This window comes from Cricetulus griseus, chromosome 7, assembly GCF_003668045.3.
Source record: "Cricetulus griseus strain 17A/GY chromosome 7, alternate assembly CriGri-PICRH-1.0, whole genome shotgun sequence".
Lineage (NCBI taxonomy): Eukaryota > Metazoa > Chordata > Mammalia > Rodentia > Cricetidae > Cricetulus > Cricetulus griseus.
In genome coordinates, this window is record NC_048600.1 from 2,736,925 (window position 1) to 2,759,097 (window position 22,173).

Below are 22,173 nucleotides of genomic sequence, written 5' to 3' on the forward strand. Positions count from 1 at the left end.
GGAGGTGTGGCCTTACTAGAGGTGTGTCACTGGGAGTGGGTTTTGAAAGCTTGAAGACCTTTGCCATTTTGAGTTTACTCTCTCCATGATATGTGAGTTCTCTCAGCTGTTCCTGTCACCACACCTGCCTTCTGCCGAGATCATCACCCTGATGGTGATGGACTCCTAATTCCCTCTGAAACCTTAAGCCCCCCAGAACCCTTCCATCTGTAAGTCGCCTTGGTTATGGTGTTTTTATCACCACAATAGAAATGTAACTAATACAGAGACTCTGTCTCAAAAAAAAAAGTTCTCATTCTGTCCCTTAATATAATTCTAGACAGCCGATACATTTCTAATCATACATAAGTTATTATGAGCTTAGCACGGAGGTGACACACACCTTTAATCCCAGCACACAGGAGGCAGAGGCAGGCAGATCTCTGTGAAGCCAGCCTGGTCTACAGAACAGTCTCAGGACAGCTAGGGCTGTTGTACAGAGAAACCCTGTCTCTAAACACAAAACAAACAAACAAAGCAAATAAGCTTACACAAAATGAAAAAGAATCCTCTTATTCTCATAACTATATTCAACTGCTATTTTTCTTCCACCAAAGACATTTAGCAATGCTGAAGAAATGTTTGACTGCCACTACTGGATGATATCAGTAGCATACAGAGGATATAAACCAGGGATGTTGCTAAATATTCTACAATACAGAACCGTACACAGCAAAAAACAACTAGTCCAAAATGTCAGTGATACTGACATTAAGAAACAGTGCTCTTAGCAAAGTTTTGCAGTAAATTGCTTTTGTTTGTTTGTTTGTTTTTGTCTGTCTGTTCTGAGACAGGGTCTCTCCACATTTCTTTGACTATTCTGGAACTCACTATGTAGACCAGGCTGGTTTCCTACTCAAAGAGATCTGCCCACCTCTGCCTCTAAAGTGTTGAGATTAAAAACATGCCACCACAGTCAGCTAGGGGGTGGTATATAGTTTTAATCCCAGAGAGCCAACCTGGTCTACACAGTGAGTTCCAGAGCTACATACTAGAGAAACCCTGTCTTAAAAATAACTAAATATAGGGCTGGAGAGATGGCTCATCAGTTAAGGGTACTCACTGCTCTTCCAAAGGACCTTGGTTCAAATCCCAGCACCCACATGGCAGCTAACAACTATCTGTAACTCCAAGATCTGACACCCTAACAAGACATACATACAGGCAAAACACCAATGCGCATAAAAGTAAATAAATTTAAAAAAAATTAAATATGAATAAAAACAAAACTAATTCCAAGCAAGGGTTTCTAGACTGGCATATTGACCAAGAAGCTCTGATTTTTTTCCTTCTTTCCCTTTCCCCCCTTTTTCTGGTTTCTAAGACAGGATTTCTCTGTGTATCCTGGCTATTCTGGAACTCACTTGGTAGACCAGGCTGGCCTTGAACTCAGAAATCCTCCTGCCTGATTTTCAAGAAATGTAGAGTGAGGAGTGAAATGTGGCACTGACAGTAAGATCTAATAACCCAATAACTGACTTGTTATGTTTCTGCACTAACTCATTCAGAAGGTTGTAAATACATGCAAAATCTTTCAGGAATGTCTATTTTTGCAAAGAAAGAGGAGTGTTTACAATAACGCATAGTCCCACTGGAAAACATCAAACTGAAGCAATAAATCAAGAAGGAACTTCTCCTTTAAAAAGATATACAAATGGTCTGCAAACATACAAGAAGATGTTCAATATCACTAGTATGAAGGAAACAAAAATCAGCACAGAATGAGCTATCACTTCACTCTCTCGAGGATAGCTACTACACTCAAAACAGAAAATAATTAAGTGCTAAGGAGAGTGTGGACAAATTGGAACACCTGCACACTGTCGGTAAGAATGTAAAAAAAACATGGCCATATGGAGAATAGTATGAAGATTCATTGTATGTGGGCTGTGGATGTAGTTAAGAGCGAGGAAGGGGGTTGAAGGAAGGAGAGGGAGAACGAGGGGGAAAGAAAAACCAAGTATGCCCATTTTTTCTTATATTCAGATTATAGAAACACACACATGCAAGAGAGGTAATATTTAGGAGGCAGAAAAGGAAAAGAAAGAAGAGGGAGGAAACAAAAAAGGGTGGTAGACATAAGGATATAAACAAAGTATATATATGCTATATATATATATATATACATATATATATATATATATGCTAAAAAGGCTAAACTGTTACAATGAAACCTTTTCTTCTATATACTAAAACATTAATTTGTTTTGTTTTTCGAGACAGGGTTTCTCTGTATTGTTTTGGAGGCTGTCCTGGAACTTGCTTTGTAGACCAGACCAGGCTGGCCTTGAACTCACAGAGATTCGCCTGCCTCTGCCTCCCGAGTGCTGACAATAGGGGTGTGCGCCACCACACCTGGCTGGGCCTGTAGTTATTACTGGCAGAATTTGCATGCCCCGTGTCAGGTCCTGGGTTTGAGCACAAGCACCACAAGAAGAAACAACAGAACTACTACAGTCATCCCATTCTCCCAGTTTCTGGTGCCAGCATACCTGGCTGCTCTCAGTCTTGGTCAGAGCAGACACTTTTTGCAGTGGGCAGCAGACGATGAAGAGATTTGTAACTGACCAAAGTGATGGGAATGAGAGACTGAGTTGCTCAGTCCCAACAGGGACATTGTGTCAACCCTATTACCAGCAAGACTCAGGGAATATTGCAGAAGGGATGAAAAGAAAGGAAAGTAAGAGCTGGAGGATGGGAAGAGTGCTGAAAAATGATGATTCTGGGCACAACATGGCCATTGCACTCTCAGCAGCTGTAGTCACCTGCACAAGCCCCAAACAAGATCAAGCCAGCCAGATTCCCATCACAGGTGGGACAGGTAATCTACAGGTCCCAACTCTTACTGTGGACCTATTCATTCTATTTGAGGAAGTGGCCACTGGGAGGGTTCCAAGCTTCAGTGGATAGCCCCACACCCCATGCATAAATGGGCAACACCAACTGAATTTATTGGGTTACAAAAAAAAAGTTGGGATGGGACCATATGTTGGGGAAAATATAAGAGGAGTTGAAGGAGAGAATAGGGAGGGGGTAGGAGGTAGATGTGACCATATTTCATTGCATACATGTATGAAACTCTCAAAAATAAAACTTAAAATTAAGAATTATTATTAATTATTAATATTTTTAATAGTCAGGAGGTAGGGAGCACAAGGATCTTGAGTGCCAGACAAGTCTAGGTGATACAGTGAGACAAGGGAAAAAAGGAAAGAAGGGGGGGAGAAAAGGAGTGAGTGGGGAGGAAAAGAGGGAGATGAGAGGAGGGAAGAAATGAAAGGGAGAAACAGGAGAGAGAAAAGGAGAGGAGGGGACGGGGGATAATGGATGGAAAAATAAGCAGGGTTCTATTTACACGAGGTATTTTTAGAGAGTCAAATTAATAGAAACAGAAAATAGGATGTGGTTACCAAGGACTAGGGTGGGGTAGGGAGCCAGAAGGAAATAGGGAGTAGTTTAATGGGCGGAGTTTCAATTTTGCAAGATGAAAAAGTTGAGGTCTGATACACTCAAGGTGCATAGAGAACATTTAAAAATATTTAGGTTGCTGGATGTTGTGTTGCACACCTTTAATACTAGTACAAAAGAGGCAGAAGCAGGTCAATCTCTGTGAGTTCAAGGACAGCCTAGACAACATAGTGAGTTTCAGGACATCAAGGGCTAAATACTAATGTGACATTTTGTTTATGATTTAACAAAGCTTGCCTGAAGATCAGAGTACAAAGCTAGTCATAGCCATAGAGGCCAGGCGGTGGTGGCGCACACCTTTAATTCCAGCACTCGGGAAGCAGAGGCAGATGGGTCTCTGTTAATTCAAGGCACCCTGGACTACACAAAATTGATCCAGTGTAAAAGAGAAACAGCTCACACAAAGGTGATCTCAGCACTTGGGATCCCACGCCTTTAATCCCAACACTAGAGAGGAATGTAAAGATAGGAGCTCAGTGCAGTCTGAGGTTTGGTGCAGATGCAGTCTAGAGATAACAGTCTGAGGACAGGATTGCCCTTTGGTCTGAGCATTGGTAGAGGTAAGAAAACTCTAGTGACTGGCCGCTCTGCTTCTCTGATCTTCAGCATTAACCCAATATCTGTCTCTGGGTTTTTATTATTAATACCAATTAGAATATGTGTTACTAGTAAGATGGTCTCAAACAAACAAAACAAACAAACAGTATTGTGAGGGCTGGAGAGATGGTTCAGCAGCTAAGAATACTGACTTTTTTCAAAGGACCTAGGTTCAATTCCTAGCACCTAAACGGTGGCTGACAACCATCTGTAACTCCAGTTTCAGGAGATCCAACACCCTCTATTGTCCTCCACAGTCACTAGGCACAAAACACCAATACACATAAAAATAAAATAGCTTTTAAGTTGGTAAGGATGGAATCTGTTAGAAAATTTATCATTGCCACCTCTATGCTTAAATTTGGTTTCATTTTGGTTGTTTTCGAGAGAGTGTTTCTCCAGGTAGCCCAGAATATATTACAACTCTCAATCTTCTTTCTCAGCCTCCTAAATCCTGGAACTGTAGGCATATACTTGAATTTAAAGTACTAATGGTCATGGACATTCTGTGTGCACACTCAACTTCAGAGATAATTATAGCTCTAGAGATTCGATTCCAGGCAAAGGTTCAGCGCATGGGTTTCTCCTCCTGACAAGTTTTGGGAACACAGAACTACCCACTCTAAGTACCAGGCAATTCAGAAGTTTCTGGAGACCATATTGCTTTCAGTCTCCCGTGTGTCAATACTGTTACAGCTACCGTTGATATGTCAGCAACTCTCCCTGGAACTAAATCCCACAAAACACCCATATAAAGGAACAAAGAACCAAACTATTTGAAAAAAGGTGCTAAAATAAGCAAAATTTCCAGGTATCCGAAATTTTAGAAGATAGATGGCATGCTTATAATACCAATGCTTGAGAAGTAAGGGGAGGAAGACCAAAGACAGTCGGCACACAATTCTGTCTCAAACAAACAACAAATAAAAGAAATGCTGCATAAGTACCAGCAGTCTAATTAGATCTGGCCATTGTCAGATGTGGTGGTACATACCTGTAATCCCAGCAGCAGGAGGGCTGCCTGCCACAAGTTCAAACCAACCTGCTACATATAGGGAATTCCAGGAGACTCTCAAAGAGTCAACAGAACAAAAATGTCTATCAATTCATTCATGACAGCCATGACTGAACACAAACTAAAAATGCCAGGGCAGTCACTTTGAAGACCATATCTCAAAATTTAAAATTCCTACCTAATACGCTTTAAAATCTTCAAAGGAAGAAATCTCAGACTTCAAATTTCATTAGAATTGCACAATCTTTACCTGCATTACAGAGTATGAGCAGAATGACTGGAATGGACAATGTGTATAATCAAATCATATTAAATTACCCCAAATTGCCTTTTTTGGGGGGTGGGGAATTTCAAGACAGGGTTTCATTGTGTAGCCCTAGATGTCCTGGAACTCACTCCAGGTTGGCCTGGAACTCAAAGAGCTCCACCTGCCTCTGCCTCATGAGTGCCAGGATTAAAGGTGTGAGCCACTACTGACCAGAAGCCCCAAATTGTCTTAACTTTCATTCTTCCAGAGCTTAGTGACAGAAGAAAACAGGTATTCAAAACTAAAGCAAACAAATTATAGGGCTACTGTGTTATCATCCTTACTCTAAAGCCAGAAAATTGTAGGTTTACTCAATCAAAGTAAACCCCAAACAAAAATAGATCCCAATTTGTAAAAATCAATCAAACAAACAAACAAACAAAACGCATTGCTAAAAACACATGCAGATGCAATACAGAGTTAGCACAACCAGCAGATCCTGAGACATTCATGCTACAATGGTAAATGAAAGAGAAATACCAACTAAGAGTGGTTTATTTAAGCTGGTTGACAGAGCAAGTTTCTGAGCCAAGAGTCAAGAGTCTAATTCTGTTCAATATGCTACAACACTTGGCACATACAGAACATGTTATTTCCAGGATAATTTTTTTTAACAAAACAGTGGCAAAAAGAAGTCATACATGAGCTTGTTCTGAGAATGACGCCTTGACATGGGAAAACTAGTGCTCAGGTACATGTGCCTTAGCTAACTTATGCAGAGAGGCTGCACAGTGCACTGCTGCCCTGGAGGCAAGGACTGCCTGTACCAAAAGCTAGCCCAGGTGAAAGCTGGGGGCAGGGGGCAGGGAAACAAGTCAGTCCATAGGGTCAACTCAATGGATCACTTTCCTTCCCACTTCTTCTCATCCTTATTTTCTGTTTTACTGAACTACAAAATTTATTTCTTTAAAAAAAAAAAAACTATCCATTAGTAGACACTCCTTATTTTCACACAACTCTAAGCAACCACCAATTTATTTCAGTCTTTACTGCTAAATAATATCTCTCTATATGATACAGAATGTAGCTGGAGTTTCCCTCCTGCCAGGTCCCGCTGCCTCTTCAGCCCCAAATAAGCACACAGAGATGCTATACTAATCATTAAACTGCTGGCCAATGGCTAGGGCTTCCTACTGGCTAGCTCTCCCCTCCCCATTATCAACCCATTTCCACCAATCTAAGTATTTCCATGTGGTCCCATTATGGGGTGGGGGGGCGGAAGGGCTAGAGACATAGCCCAACAGTTAAAAGCACTTAATGCTCTTGAAAAAAAAAAAATCCAGGTTCAGTTCCCAGAACCCTCATATTGACTCACAACTACCCATAACTCCAGTTCCAGTGGATATGACACCCTCTTCTACCCTGCACATACACCTGCAGGCAAAACATCCATACACATAAAATAAAAAATAAATGTCTTCACTTTGTTTTGGCATTTTCATCTCAATAGTTTTTTGTGTTAATTTTTGTTATGTAGGGTTTTTTTTATTTTTGAAAGAAAAAGAATGTAATGTTGGGTGGATAGGAGGTGGGGAGGGATCTGGAAGGAGTTGGCAGAGGGGGAGACATGATCAAATATATTGTATAAAAAATAAATTCTACAGAAAAAAATTGCTAGCCAGGTGTGGTGGCACATGCCTTTAATCCCAGCACTTGGGAGGTAGGTATCTGTGAGTTCAAGGCCAGCTCAGTGTACAAAGAGAGCTCCAGGATAATTAGGGTTGTTATACAGATAATTAGGTTGTTGTTTGTCTGTCTCCAAAAACTAAAAAAAGAAAAATTTCTAAAAAAAAAAAAAAACCTTCAAAGCCCTAAGGCCTAAATTGCAACATAAGTAATCTTTGACCCCACCCAGTTGAGACAAATAGCAAAACTGCCAAGTATATAAAACTGGTCTCTACAGCCAATCCTTCTGAAATACATCTAGAATCTAGCTGTTTCCTATCCACAAGGGAAGATCTCTCCTGTACCTGTTGAACGATTACCTCACTGCAACTTAAAGCATATGTGTGCATAAATGTTACCACTATCTAGTAATAGGTGTGACAGGACATACCTATTATCCCATTATTTGAGGTCCACCACAAGGGAAAGTTAATTTTGTTTTGTCAAAAGATAGTGCAAATAAACCCTCCACGACAAATCAAATTTAGTTAGTTAATATACTGCTAGGGATATTGTGCAACTTGGAAGAAGGAAAGTAGAGGCAAAGAAGTTGAGGCTATGGAGCTAGCTCAGTCTGTAACGGGCTTGCTGCTCAAATATGAGGAACTGGACTTGATGCCTGGCATCTACACACCCTTGCAATCCCAGGTCAGGATGAGTGGAGACAGGAGGATCCCTGGGCTCACTGGCCAGCCAGCCAGCCTATTTGAAGAGTTCTACTGGAGACCCTGTCTCAAAAACAGGGAGGTGGCCAGGTGGTGGTGATGCACCGGTTTAATCCCAGCACTGGAGAGGCAGAGGCAGGAGGATTTCTGAGTTGGAGGCCGATCTGGTCTACAAAGTTGAGTTCCAGGACAGCTAGGGATACACAGGGAAACCATTCAGCAAAACGAAACCAAAAGGCCAGGAAAATGGGCCCTTATGAACAACACTGGAAGGTGATATGTGCCTTCTGTACTCTTGTAGTCACACAAACTCTAACAGAGCAGGAGGATCAGAAGTTCAAGGTCATCCCTAGCTCCCTGCCTCGTCCTAAACCAATCTGGGCTACATGAGAACTTGTCTTTAAAAAGAAATCTTGGGTTTACCTTAAGGTTTGTTTTTGTTTTTGTTTTTTTTTTGTTGTTGTTTGTTTGTTTAAGACAGAGTCTCTCTCTATGTAGCCCTGGCTAGTTTAGAAGTTGCTACGTTGACTCAGCTGACCTATTACTTACAGAGATCTGCTTCCCATGTGCTGGCAGTATTAAAGGCCCACTGGCAAGCTTACCCTAATTCGATCATTGACAATAATGAAAATTCAGAAAACTAGAAACGACATTCATCATTAATAGAAGCACAACTGTTTATAAAACTTTTTTTTTTTTTTTGTGGTGCTGGGGATTGAACCTAGGTGCCTCTGCGCTATAGCCTCAACTACATCAAATCAGAAAACCCTTGTGCCAAAGAGTGTTTGTGTTCACATCTGTGGAAATCATTTAGAGCCAAAACAACTAAAGTCTAAAACTCTACCATACCATAAACACAAAACAAAACAAAAAACACTATTAACAGAAATTAGGTAATTTAAGTTAAAAGATTATAAATGTGCCAAAAATACTCTAACAATAAAGGGTCACCACAGAAACAGCTGACCTGAACAAGGGTGAGCTCATGGGCCCCAGACTGAATAGCTGGGGAACCAGCATAGAACTGTTCCAGACCCCCTTAACGTGGATGCCAGTTTGGAGGTCTGGGCAATCTATGGGGCCTCTGGTAGTGGATCAGTATCTATCCCTAGTACACGAATGGACTTCGGGAGCCCATTCGACATAGAGGGATGCTCTCTCAGCCTAGACACATGGGGAGGGTCTAGGCCCTGCTCCAAATGGTATGACAGACATTGAAGATCCCCCATGGAAGGCCTCACCCTCCCTAGGGAGAAGAAAGGGGATGGGATAAGGGGTTGGTGGGGGGCAGGGGAGAGGGGAGGGAGAGGGAACTGGTATTGACATGTAAAACAAGCTTGTTTTTTAGTTAAAATTTAAAAGGGGGGAAAAATAAAGGGTCACCTGGCAAGGGTGGAATTCAAAATTGGCTTCTAATACCGGTCTTCAAGGGGGAGCTGCTACTCACAGAACAGTCTAACCCTCTTAATACCATGAACTGTCAGATCATCTTTTCAGTCACCCATTTCAGAGTAATGTCTTCTTACACATGCAAATTTCAAATACAAAATGTAAGATTTACCTGGACTGTGATGGTTCCTTCTCAACTTTTTATTTTTTTCATTCTTGTAAGAAGCACCATCAGCCGATCCAAAAATACCCTACCTATCCTGTCAGAGGTCTTTTTAACACAGAACAGGATTGACAATGTGTGGGGCATTGATTTGTAGCTGTTTTCCCCTCGGCCTGATAAGATTTGCGATCAGCTACTCTCAATGTCTACTAGGTCCCCCTGGTGACCAAACAGTGCACGAAGGCAGCGGTAGTGTTCCAAAGCCGGCTGGCAGCAGAACAGAAAATCATGAAAAATTAACACGCCAACAGTACACACGACGTGACTGAGAACTGCGTTCACACTGCTGGGGATCTGACTGGAGAGCCGCACCACAGTCGCTACCCTCTTTCCTTTTTACCGAAGCAAAATGCCCATCGCCTCGATCCGGCTGGCCGGTCCCTCCCCTCCCATTTAAACCAGGGATGGGACTGGGAACCCCAAACCCAGGTTTCTTCTGCTTGAGGCGCAGCAGTTGGCTGGGACTCGGGGACCCACTGCTGTAACAATCGGTCACGATTCTTGAAATATGGAGGGATGACACACCACCTTTCCCTACCCGAGACACTGAGTCAGGAATGGCAGGTCTGGGGGCCCTGGAGGAAATGGGGAGCACACCGAGGAGGCAGGGACCGAGGCTCGTCCCGGGCCGGGACCCGGAGGGGCACAGGACGCAGGGCGGCGCCCGGGGAGCGGGGAGCGGGGAGCAGGACGCGCGGGGCGACCCGGGACCGAGGAGGGCGCACCGCCAGGTGCCGGCCGGCCGGTCCGCAGGAGGCGGCTGGGCGCGCGCACAGGGAGGACGAGACGCGGAGTCGAGTCCTGCGCGCAGGGCGCGGGGCGGCGGGGCGCAGGGCGCGAGGCGCAGGGCGCGGGGCGGTGCGGGCGCAGGGCGGGGGCGGGGCCGCGGCCGGCCTACCTGGAGGTAATGGGGTTTCCTCAGCCAGGCCCCCGCGCAGAGACTCCTCGCCATGGCCCTCACATCGCCCCGCCGCGCCGCAGTCGGAGGCGGACCCGAGCGCGGCCGCCCGCCGGCCTCCCCGCCCCTGCCCCTGCCCCGTCGGCCGGGCCCGGCCCGCCCCCCGCGCGCGCTCCGCGGCGCGCGCCCGACCCGCCGGCCGCCGCGGCTGTCAAGGCGCGGGCGCCGGGCTCCGCCGTAAAGCGGAGTCGGGCCTGGCGTCCGCCGACACAAATCCGCCTGCGCCGTGGTACTTAAAGGGGAGGCGCGAACGTGGGAGGGGAACGGGCGGGCGGGCGGCGCGGGGGTGCGCAGAGCGTGGGCTCTGTTGAGCGCCCTCACCGCCTTTCCGGGCTCGCAGCTCTCCGTGCTGAGTCTGGCGGTCCGCGCTGCTCCCTGGACCTATGTGAGCGGGTGGCACCGAAATCTCGAGGACCGTAGGAGCTGCTTCCTAGGGGACTGTCTCAGAGTCCCCTACTCGGGGAAGGAGCCGCTCGCGGCCCGGGAGACGCTGCCACCAGTATCCGAGGGAGGACGGTGCTCCTTCCCGCTCAGTTCTGCGTGGCCTTCCAGCCACTTCGACACTTTTCGTACCTTCAACTTTTTTTCTTTTCCTTTTTAAAAAAAAAAAAAAAAAACAAAAAACAAAAAACAAAAAAACTTTGATTTTTTTTTAAGTTTGCATTGTTTGCGAGACAGCTTCAGAGTTTTCTTGCCTCTGCCCCAGAATCCTGATTCCAATGATTAAAAAAAAAGTCTAAATGGCGAATTAACTACAGTTATGAAGGCAGGAGTCCTCCTGGGACGTGGCAGAGCAGCTGAGTTAAGGCTACACAACGCAGGGCGTGGCGCTCTTCTTGGTTAATGAGGGACAAATAAGGGAAAAAGAGCCATCCTAGGCGCATAGCTGTTGATCTGAGTGACTTTAACGCAGGAAGATGTAGTTCCTAATTTATTTTTTCCTCATATGCCTTGCCTTCACTTGATGCCCAGTAAGTTTATGTTTCTAGTGCTTTCAGTTTCTGGAGACAGGTTTTTAACCTGGATAGTATTTGCTGCTTGCAAGTAAATACATTATCCACTGACTTTCATTTTGAATTAAGTGACTTCAGTCATTTCTAAGATACAGACGAATATGAGCAGGGCATGGTTGACTCATGCCTGCAGTTCCAGCCCTTGGCAGGTGAAGCAGGGTCAGGTGTTCAAGACTAAGCCGGACTACTCAAGACAGGAGGGTGGGGGATGATACTGGTTTCGTTTAATATTTTAAATTTCTATTATTTATGTGTATAAGTGTGTGATTGTCCATAAAGGCCAAAAGAGGGCGACAGATTGCCTGGAGCTGGAATTACAGTTGCTCATCTTGGGTGCTGCTAACCAAAATGGGGTTCTCTGAAACAGCAGGAGGCCCTCAGAACAACAGAGCAATCCCCCAAGCCCCTCGATAAATATTTTCTTAATACCCAGACACTGTGCAAATTGTCCTGCTGTATACACAGAAAGACAAGGCAAAAATCCCTCCCTTTGTGGATATTACATTTTGGAGATGGGGAGACAGGCAATAAATAACAAACACGGTGAATATAGAAAAGTCTGGTTAGGAGCCAGTTGTAGTGTCATATACCTGTAGTCGTAGTACTTAGGAGACGTAAGATAAACAAGAATTCAAGACCAGCCTCAGCCCAGCTAGCCTGGGCTACACAAAACCCTGTCTCAAAATAAATAAAAAGTTGGTCAATAAGGCCAGGTGTAGTTGTGAGGTACATGGAGGCAGATCTGTGTGAGTTCAAGACCTGCCTGGTTTATATAGCTAGTTCTATGCCCCAGTGATACATAGTTAGACATTGTCTGGTGGGGAAGAAGGGCAGAGCTGGTAAGGGTAATGAGGGGTAGAGAAGACTACAGAGTTAGCTAGAAGGAAAAGATCAAGAGTTCCATTTTGCATTTGAGCTATGTATTTTGAATTCAAGTGGAGTCTGTTTGGGTTTGGAGTTTCAGTTCGATTTGTTTGTTTTTCGAGACAGAGTTTCTCTGTGTAGCCCTGGCTGTCTTGGGACTCACTCTTAGACCAGGCTGGTCTCCACCTGCCTCTGCCTCCCAAAGATATGTGCCCACCACCACTGCCAGCCTCATTTTTTTTTATTTTTAGACAAAAGTTTCCTATAGGCCAGGCTGTCCCAAGTATGTAGCCAAGGCTGGCCTTCAACTCCTGATCCTCCCTGCTTCTACTCCCAAGGCTGTGATGACAGCTGTGTACAGTCATACCCAGCTGTCAAGTGGCAGTCTTGAGTAGGTGACTGTGTATATGAGTATGGGGTAAACAAAAGCATTCCATACTCAAGATGCACAAGAATTTTCAGCATTTTTATATGGCACAGAAGCCAGTTTTTACAAACTGGATGTTTGTAAAGGGGGGGTGTAAATAGAAGAGGATAGGCAAAATTCAGGGAGACATGGATGAGCAAGGAAGAGTCTAAGAAGGAGCAGCCAATTAAGGAATGAGGTGCCTTGAGAGCAAAATTAAGCTAGTGTGTCCAAGGAGATCATATTAATAGCTTTTCTGTATCTACTTAATAGGTTTCTACACTGATGCACAGTAAGTCAGATCAAGCCGAATTGAAAAAGTTAAAGATTTTTTTTTGTTTTGTTTTGCTGTCATTTTTTATTTTTTAGCAAAGTAACTCCCGGGTGATTTCTCCAGTCCCAGACATTGAGGCAGGAGAAGTCACATGCCACACACCTGAACTAAAGTTCTCCAGTCCAGGGCAGGAGAAGTCACATGCCTAAACTAAAGCAGGGAGGTTATATAGCCTGTAGGCAAGGGATGATGACATGTCTGCCACAAGCTGAAAAGCTGGATGCTTAGGTGGGGGCTTGGGCTGCTGGCAACTTCAAGGGAGGAGCTGCCACAGCAGCCAAGAATGCAGAACGGAGCTTTTTGGCACCTTTGTTGGAGATTCTCTGAGAGGGCAGGAGAGAGAGAGAGAGAGAGAGAGAGAGAGAGAGAGAGAGAGAGAGAGAGAGAGAGAGAGAGAAACAGAGACAGAAACAGAGAGACAGAAAGAGATGGACATTTCCAGATCAAGCAGGAGTAAGCTGGAGATTCCAGCTGAACAAATACTAAACTGGGAACTGGGAATTGGCCAGGCAGTAGTGGTGCACACCTTTAGGCAAAGGCAGGCAGATCTCTGTGAGTTCAAGGCCAGCTTGGCCTAGAGAGTGAGTTTCAGGATAGCCAACATTACACAGAGAAACCCTGACTTAAAAAACAAAAAAAATGACAACAACAACGACAACAAAAACAACTGGGAATTGACCACTAGGTTTAGTCATTGGTAATATTTTAATAGATCAATGGGATATGAAAGTAGGTTTAAGAAAAAAAGTGGGGTGAGGGACAGGAAAAATGGCTCATTAAGAGCACTGGCTGTTCTTCCAGGGGAGTTTCAGTGCCCAGCACCTACATGGCAGCTCACAAACCATCTGTAACCCCAGTTCCAGGGGATCCAGAGTCACCCCTGGTCTTTGAGGACATCAGGCATGCAATTGGTGTGTGCGCACGCACGCACATACACACATGAACACACACACACGTGTGCAAGCAGGCAAAACACTCATAAATAAAAACAATAAAGTATGTTTTCTTTTTAAAGAAAATAATGCAGGAGAAATAAAACTTTGAAGGAGTGGGAATGTAGCTCAGATATTTGAATGCTTGCCTAGCATGTACAAAGCCGTGGGTTTGACCTCCATCACCACATAAACTGGGCTTGGTTGACACATGCCTGTAATTCCAGCACGCTAGAAATGGAGGCATGAGGATCAGGAATTCAAGGTCATTCTCAACTTCATAGTGAATTTGAGATCAGCCTAGTATACATGAGATCCTGCTTCTAAAAGAAAGAGGGAAAGGGGGGCAGGAAAATGAGGATGAGGAGAAACAGGAGGAAATGAATATGGAGGAGGAGGAGAGAAGGTATAGGGAGTACTTCTTGTAATTCACCTTTATGATTGTTAATTATAGATAATTTACACTGTTAAGTTTTAATCCTCTTTAGACTAAAAGGGGAATTGTAGGGGGAAATGCTGACCATGCCCACTTGGGTGTGATCAGAATGACACAGCAAGGCTTTAAATATCAGGCACACACGCAGTCCTCTTTTTCCCTCTCCCACTTAGCTGAGTGGACGAGCAGGCATCCGGTGTAATCCTGGTCACTGGCTCCGTTGTTTGAGTGCTTTCTTAATAAACTATCTGTTATAAATCTATTTCTGACTCCACATTGCATTTGGCATTAAGAAGGGAAGGAGGGAGGAAGGAAAATGGGAAGAAAGAAAATATAACGGGAGGAGAATGATTGAAGACACCTAACACAGAAAATTGGAGCCCCATATTGAAGCAGTAACTGATTGTTGAAGTAGAATCAACCATTAGGGGTTAACCCTAAACAGAACCCTTATACCACCTTCTCTAGATGTCAGGGAGCATTTTGGATGAGGAGGAAGGAAGTATATAAGAACTGGAAGATAATGTGAAGGGATCAAAAATACCATCCTCTAGACTCAACGCAACTATTGCAATCAATTCACAACAAAGGCCAGCACAAAACTGGCCTTGTCCAAAATCAGTCATAGATGGAGAAGGCACCCATGAGCTTTTACCTCTTGCTGAACTATTGGCTATTGATAGCCCACTGGGTCCCAAATCTAGAGTCACACAGCCCTGATTAAATTTAGTGGATCGCTCACCTAGACCAGTGGGTCATTCTTCAGTGGCAGGAAACTGAGGAGGAAGGGCCAAGGGATCAGAAATTCAGGAATTCAGGAAGTCTTGCATAATCTGTGCTGTTGTTGGTTTTTAGTCTTTTGGCTCTTTACTCTTTTGGGGGACCCACTACCCAGTCCCCAAATAAGTCACACAGGGAAACTTTTTCTTTCTTATGAATGCCCCACCTTAGCTTGACTTATTTCTAGTCAGCTTTTCTTAAATTATTCTATTTTTGCTCTGGGCTTTTATCTTTCTCTATGTCTCTGTACCTTTCTTTACTTCTTTCTCTGTGGCTTGCTGTGCAGCTAGGTGGCTGGCCCCTGGAGTCCTCCTCAATGCCTCCTTTTCTTGCTCCTCCATCTTTTCTCCCAGATTCTCTCTGCCTGACAGCCCCACCTGTCCTTTCTCCTGTCTTGCTATTGTTGGCTGTTCAGCTCTTCATTAGACCAATCAGGTGTTTTAGACAAGCAAAGTAACACAGCTTCACAGAGTTAAACAAATGCAACATAAAGAATGCAACACATCTTTGTATCATTAAACAAATGTTCTACAGCATAAACAAATGTAACACAAAGAATGCAACACATCTTTGTATCATTAAACAAATGTTCCACAGCATAAACAAATGTAACAAAGAATGCAACACATCTTTGTATCATTAAACAAATGTTCTACAGCATAAACAAATGTAACATATCTTAAAATAATATTCTACAACACTGTGTCTTATGCCAACAAGTTTATTAAGAAGTACAGTATCGAAGCTGGGCAGTGGTGGCACAGGCATTTAACCGCAGCACTCGGGAGGCAGAAGCAGGCAGATCTCTGTGAGTTCAAGACCAGCCTGGTCTACAAGAGCTAGTTCCAGGACAGCCTCCATTGACACAGAGAAACCCTGTCCTGATGGGAATGTTCTTCTGTGTATATGTTTGTCTTATTGATTGATAAATAAAGTACCGTTGGCCATTAGGGAAGCAAGTTTGGCAGGACTAGGAGTCGAGGAGGATTCTGGGATATGTAGTAAAGAGAAGTCTTGTTATCCAGGCAGGAAGTGACATAGCAGGCAGACTCAGAATATAAGCAGGGACAAGCAGGAAATCGCTCTCTTCCTCCTCCTCCCTTCTCTGGGCTGTCACTATGTGAGCCCTACCAGAGAGGACACATGCCACAGGCATCCTCGATCAGATAAGTCTTTATAAATATATAGATTGATTATTATGGTTGATAATTAAGATTGAGCTAGACGATAAGAAATCCTAGTCATTTGCCAGCAGCATTGTACCTAATATTAAGCTTTGTGTTATTTTGGGGTGCCTGCGTGGTGGTGGGGCTAGGGTGGCTGGCAGAAAGATTTAAAATTCCACTGTCTGAAAAAAAAAAACAAAAAAACCAAACCAAACAAAAATCAACAAAAAGAAGCCAAAGCCATGGGCCAAACAGTTTATGATTAATAGAAGCCTCTATATGTTTATTTGGGACAAACCAGCTTCAGGACCAAGTGGGACAGAAACTCCTTTGGCTTTTGACTTTGCAACTTCTCAGTTAAAGTCATAGCAAGCGATTTGTAAAGATAGACTCTAACAGGAGCTTCTTGGAAGCTTCAGAATGGAAAGCAAGAAAGGCACAAATAAGGGAGTGGGGAACTGTCCTGTGAAGCAAGGATACCATTAGAAAGAATTCAAGAGCTGGGTTATAGCTCAGTGATAAGAATGCATGGAACTAGGATGCATGAAGCCCTGGTTTTGATCAACACCAATAAGGGAGGGAACAGTAAGAGGGAGTGAGTGAGATATGGAGTGGTGGTCATCTTTACCTGAAACTCCCCAGATAACACAACTACAAATAAATTCTTTCTGTAAGCTGTGTGGCCTGTATTTACCTCTTTCATCAATATAGTATGCAGTATTCACAATTCAAGATGGTAAGTGCATTTACAGCCCAAGAAAAATTAAATGTCACAATTACTTTTTTAAAAAAACATTTTATTTATTTATTATGTATACTACATTCTGCTTCCATATATATCTGCACACCAGAAGAGGGCACCAGATCTCATAACGGATGGTTGTGAGCCATCATGTGGTTGCTGGGAATTGAACTCAGGACCTCTGGAAGAGCAGCCGGTGCTCTTAACCACTGAGCCATCTCTCCAGCCCCAAATGTCACAATTACTTAATCATGAAAGAAGAGATAGAACTTTAAAAAATTCTCCCATAAAAAGACATATTGTATATAGAAATAAACACCTATACGCACCAGGGCCAAGATGGCAGACAAAAGGGTTAGCCATGCAAGCCTGACAACCTGTGCTCTATTCCTGGAAGCCATATAAAACAACAACAACAAGCAGCCAAAGAGGTGCATATCTGTAATCCTAGCACTCCCATGGTAAGACTGGAGATGGAGACTGAAGACTCACAGCCTCATAGGCCAGATAGCTTTACATTGAGAGCACAGCAGCAAAAATAGACCTACCTCAACAAGTTTTTGTTTGTTTGTTTGTTTGTTTGTGTTTTTCTTTTTCTTTTCAAGAGTTTCTCTGTGTAGCCCTGGCTGTCCTGGAACTCACTCTGTAGACATGGCTAGACTCAAACTCAAGAGATCCACCTGTCTCTGCCTCCCAAGTGCTAGGATTAAAGGTATACACCACCACCACCTGGCTAACAAAGATGTCTTACTGAGGGCTATAATTGCTGTGATGAAATGCCATAACCAAAAGCATCTTGGGGAGAAAAGGGTTTATTTGGCTTACATATCCTGAATTGTAGTCCACAGAGGGAGGCAGGAACTCAAACTGGGCCAGAACCTGGAGGCAGGAGCTGATAGAGTCCATGGAGGGGTGCTGCTTACTAGCTTGCTCCTCATGGCTTACTCGGTCTGTTTTCTTATAGAACCCAGGACCACTACTCCAGGGTTGTACCACCCACAATGGACTGTGGTAGAATATTATTTGAAGATGTGTTACATTTATTTATGCTGTAGAAATTTGTTCAATGATGCAAAGATGTGTTGCATTCTTTTATGTTGCATTTGTTTAACTCTGTGAAGCTGTGTTACTTTGCCTGCCTAAAACACCTCTTGCTCTAATAAAGAGCTGAACAGCCATCAGCTAGGCAGGAAGAAGGATAGGTGGGCTGTCAGGCAGAGAGAATAAATATGAGGAGAAATCTGGGTAGAGAGAAGGAGAAGAGAGAGAGGACAAAGAGGAGGACTCCAGGGGCCAGCCACCCAGCTACACAGCAAGCCACAAAGCAAGAAAGCTGGCAAGAAACAATCCAAGCTAAGGTCAGGCATTCATAAGTAAGAATAACACTCAGTGTATTTATTTGGAATCTGACGGGCAAACCCCCAAAGAGCAAAAGAGTAAAACAAAACAAAACAAAACAAAACAAAACAAAACCAAAACTGGGATCTCCCATATCAACCACTAATTTAAGAAAATGCTCTACAGGCTTGCCTACAGCCCAGTCTTATGGAGGCATCTTCTCAGTGGGGTTCCCTCCTCTCAGATGACTGTGGCTTGTGTGAAGTTGACACAAAACTAGATAGCACAAAGGTGGAACCAATAAGCACACACACAAACACACACACACACACACAAACACACAATGAATTAAATAAAAAATAAATTCTAATATTTTCTCTACTACCACCATCACATATTAAGAACAAGTGTCCACTACACTGAAATATTGCTATTTAGCATATGAACAAAAGAAACCTATTAATAGTAGGAGAAATGAGCATGCAAAGCAGGCACTTCCTCCCTGAGCCAAGCCAGCTTCTATGCCCAGTGACTACTGACAAAGAGACACCTGACCAGAGACACCAGTGAGGGAAGGACAAGACAGAGTCTGCCACCTGAGCCAATGGGACCTTGGGAGGGGTATAAAGGCAGGTCAACTTCCTTAATAAGCGAGTCTACAGAATGTTCTGCTACTCACTGATTCCCAGTGCTGTGTCATTGGTGCTGTGTCTTCTCATCCCCTCTCCCCAAGCAACAACAACCTATTATGAAGTAATGTACGCATTTTGTGCACCTGGTATCAATACGTAGTCCAGTGCTTACAATTATTAAAGTTAGCTGGGTGGTAGTGGTGCACACTTTTAGTCCCAGCACTCAGGAGGCAGAGACAGGTGGATCTCTGAGTTCAAGGCCAGCCTGATCTACAGAGTGAGTTCTGGGACAGGCTCCAAAGCTACAGAGAAACCCTGTCTCGAGAAACCAAAAACTTTTTAATTAAAATTAAAAATAATTCTAGCCTGGGCACGTGCATTGACTCTGGGCTGTGGCCGGCTCGGCGACGCTCCTTGGGCAGCTCACTGCATGGTCGTCTGGTGCCCCCCGCCCTGCGAGACCCACCGCCGCCTGCTCTGCCGCCGCTGCCGCCTGCCCCGCCTCGGGACCGGCTGTATGATTAGGCCACAATATTCAATGAGTAGACATTTTCCTCAGTTCTGTGGTGTTCTTGGTCACACATTTATGGAGTTTCTGAAGGGCAGTGGAGATTACTGCCAGACACAGCACCACCTCTATGCAGACAAGTGAACTGTAGAGATTCATTACTACTCCACCAAGAAGCCCCCAAAAGAGTGGATAACCCGGACACAGACCGTGTTGAATTGAAACCTGCAGAGCATTTTACAAGAGCTCAGACCTGGATGGGGTAAACCTCAGTGCACTTCCTTTGTATTGCCTCAGTATTACTGGATTGAAGAATCACTGCTTCTTGTTAGGAGGTTCATTTCATTGCTCATTTCTCCCAATTTCATACTCAAACCACTGAGAATTTCAAGTGGAATATATTGAATATTGAAGTATAGACTTCAGGTTGTTTTTTTGTTTTTTATTTTTTCTTGCATCATTTCTGTATTCAATTTTTTAATTCTTTCATAAAATTTTTTAAAAACTAACTTAACATGGCTCGAATGAACCGCCCTGCTCCTGTGGAAGTCACATACAAGAACATGAGATTCCTTATTACACACAATCCAACCAATGTGACCTTAAACAACTTAGAGGAACTTAAGAAGTATGGAGTTACCACAATAGTAAGAGTATGTGAAGCAACTTACGACACTACTCTTGTGGAGAAAGAAGGCATTCGTGTTCTTGACTGGCCTTTTGATGATGGTGCACCACCATCCAACCAGATTGTAGATGACTGGCTAAGTCTTGTAAAGATTAAGTTTGGTGAAGAATCTGGCTGCTGTATTGCTGTCCATTGTGTTGCAGGCCTTGGCAGAGCTCCAGTGCTTGTTGCCCTAGCATTAATTGAAGGTGGAATGAAGTATGAAAATGCAGTGCAGTTCATAAGACAAAAGCAGCGTGGAGCTTTTAACAGCAAGCAACTTTTGTATCTGGAGAAGTACCGTCCTAAGATGCGGCTGCACTTCAAGGATTCCAATGGTCATAGAAACAACTGTTATATTCAATAAAACTGGGGTGCCTGATGCCATCGCCTTGGAAGTGGAACTCAGATGGGACCTGATTTGTCGTACATAATTAGCCAACATGTCGGCTTATTGAATAAGTCTACTGAAGCTTCTACAGTAATATTGAAAACCTGTTTTACCAGGCCACCAGCTTGACAGAATTAAAACCTCTATATTTAAGTTATGATCAACCCGTTTGGACACTTAGCAAAAGATCTTTGCTGGTCAGCATTTAAAATGTGCTTATTATTTGTGCCCATTGACCTTTCCTAAAATACGGTATTGAGTTATGTCCTTAAATGTACTCCTGTGCCAGAGTCTTATTAGTAAATAAGGAATTTAGAATGATTAGGTGCCAAAATACCCAGCACAATACCTATATATTTTTAGCATCATACAGAACCAAAATTCCAGGAACTAAGATCACTCTAGACCTTCCATGATTTATTCCTTCAGTCATTTCAAACACTGCAGGGCTTTTGTTGTTATCTGCCTGCTCACTCTATGTTTACATCTCCCACACTCATACCAGTATACATCAGGTTTGCTTAGCCATCGATTTTGGGATTTTTGTTTTTTTGTTTTTGTTTTTGTTTTTTTGAAGCAAGTCTTGTGAGGATTATTTAATGTCTTTATATTATTTTGTGCTGTTACGGGAAACCTCCATTTGAAAATCAACTTTGTTACAGAAGCACATATCTTCAATAATGTCTCCAGACAAAAAGCCTTATAGTTAATTTAATGTTTGCACTCAAAGGTGCAACTTAAACAGGGAGGGCCTGATAAAAGAATGGGAGGAGGCTATTAAATATATTTAGTAAAATGTTGCCTTTGTCTTGTGCAGAACATGTAGAGTATGCTCTTTAATTTAGTAAATATTTTTAAAAGGTAGAGATACATTGTTGTAGCTAACCAATTCTTAATCAAAATTTCTGAAATTCTTGTTTTCCATACCTATCAGAATTTGTTTTTCAACTTGCTTGAATTATGGTTTTCCCCTTCTCTTCCCAACCTCACAAAAAAAAAAAAAGAAAAGAAAAAGAAGACGTGGGATCTGCTGACAAACCGAGCAGACATATTTTATATGCCTTTTCAGCTATGTAACTTAATAATTGGACACTTGATCATTTGTTTTATTATGTAATTGATAAAATGGTGATGTGTATTAATGTTAGTTCAACCATATATTTATACTGTCTGGGAATGTGTGGTTATAGTTCTGTGGGAGAAATAATTTGTCAGTGTTCACCAGCTTGTAAAAACTTAGTGCAAGAGCTTCAACATCTAAATAAAGAATGAAATGCGTTTGTCACTGAAAAAAAATAAATCTAATTAGTTGTTGTATCTCTTATATCTAGCATAGTACAGTAGTGACCTATATAGAAGGTAGCCCATTTGAGCTTGTTGAAAAAGTGAAGAGTACATCACTGCCAGGAAGATAAACAGATAAAAGGTGAACCAGTTTTATAGATGCTTAAACTTGAAAGTAACATTCAAACTCTGAAACAGAATTACAAATGCCAATCTTTTATTCATTACTCATATTGATGCAGTTCCTGAACTAATGATGTTTCTTTGAATAGTTCTTTAGGAAAAATAAACCAGGCAGTGGTGGCACATTCCTTTAACCCCAGCATTTGGGAGGCAGAAGCAGATGGATCTCTG

At 43.2% G+C, this 22,173-nt stretch overlaps 2 protein-coding genes across 4 annotated transcripts in view; one reads left to right on the forward strand and one right to left on the reverse strand.

Moving 5' to 3' along the window:
- Dipk1a (divergent protein kinase domain 1A) overlaps window positions 1–10,388 on the reverse strand; it is a 73,863-nt gene extending 63,475 nt beyond the window's left edge. For 2 of the 3 annotated variants that reach the window (XM_027425929.2, XM_027425928.2), the window contains exon 1: window positions 10,267–10,388. Coding sequence is in view for 1 of the 3 variants with exons in the window: in XM_027425927.2 (XP_027281728.1) it covers window positions 10,267–10,320 (54 nt within the window). In the remaining 2 variants the exon portion in view is untranslated. The remainder of the gene's footprint in view (window positions 1–10,266) is intronic. The other variant, XM_027425927.2, reaches the window with a different exon arrangement.
- Window positions 10,389–19,977: 9,589 nt separating this feature from the next.
- LOC100764354 (protein tyrosine phosphatase type IVA 1) lies at window positions 19,978–20,526 on the forward strand. The gene has a single exon (XM_027425933.2). It carries the CDS (start codon window positions 19,993–19,995, stop codon window positions 20,509–20,511), a length of 519 nt encoding a protein of 172 aa, XP_027281734.1. The 5' UTR covers window positions 19,978–19,992; the 3' UTR covers window positions 20,512–20,526.
- Window positions 20,527–22,173: the final 1,647 nt, after the last annotated feature.

Bases quoted from the DNA above. Each gene is read 5' to 3' on its own strand.
- LOC100764354 (XM_027425933.2), top strand. From the start codon at position 19,993: ATGGCTCGAATGAACCGCCCTGCTCCTGTGGAAGTCACATACAAGAAC.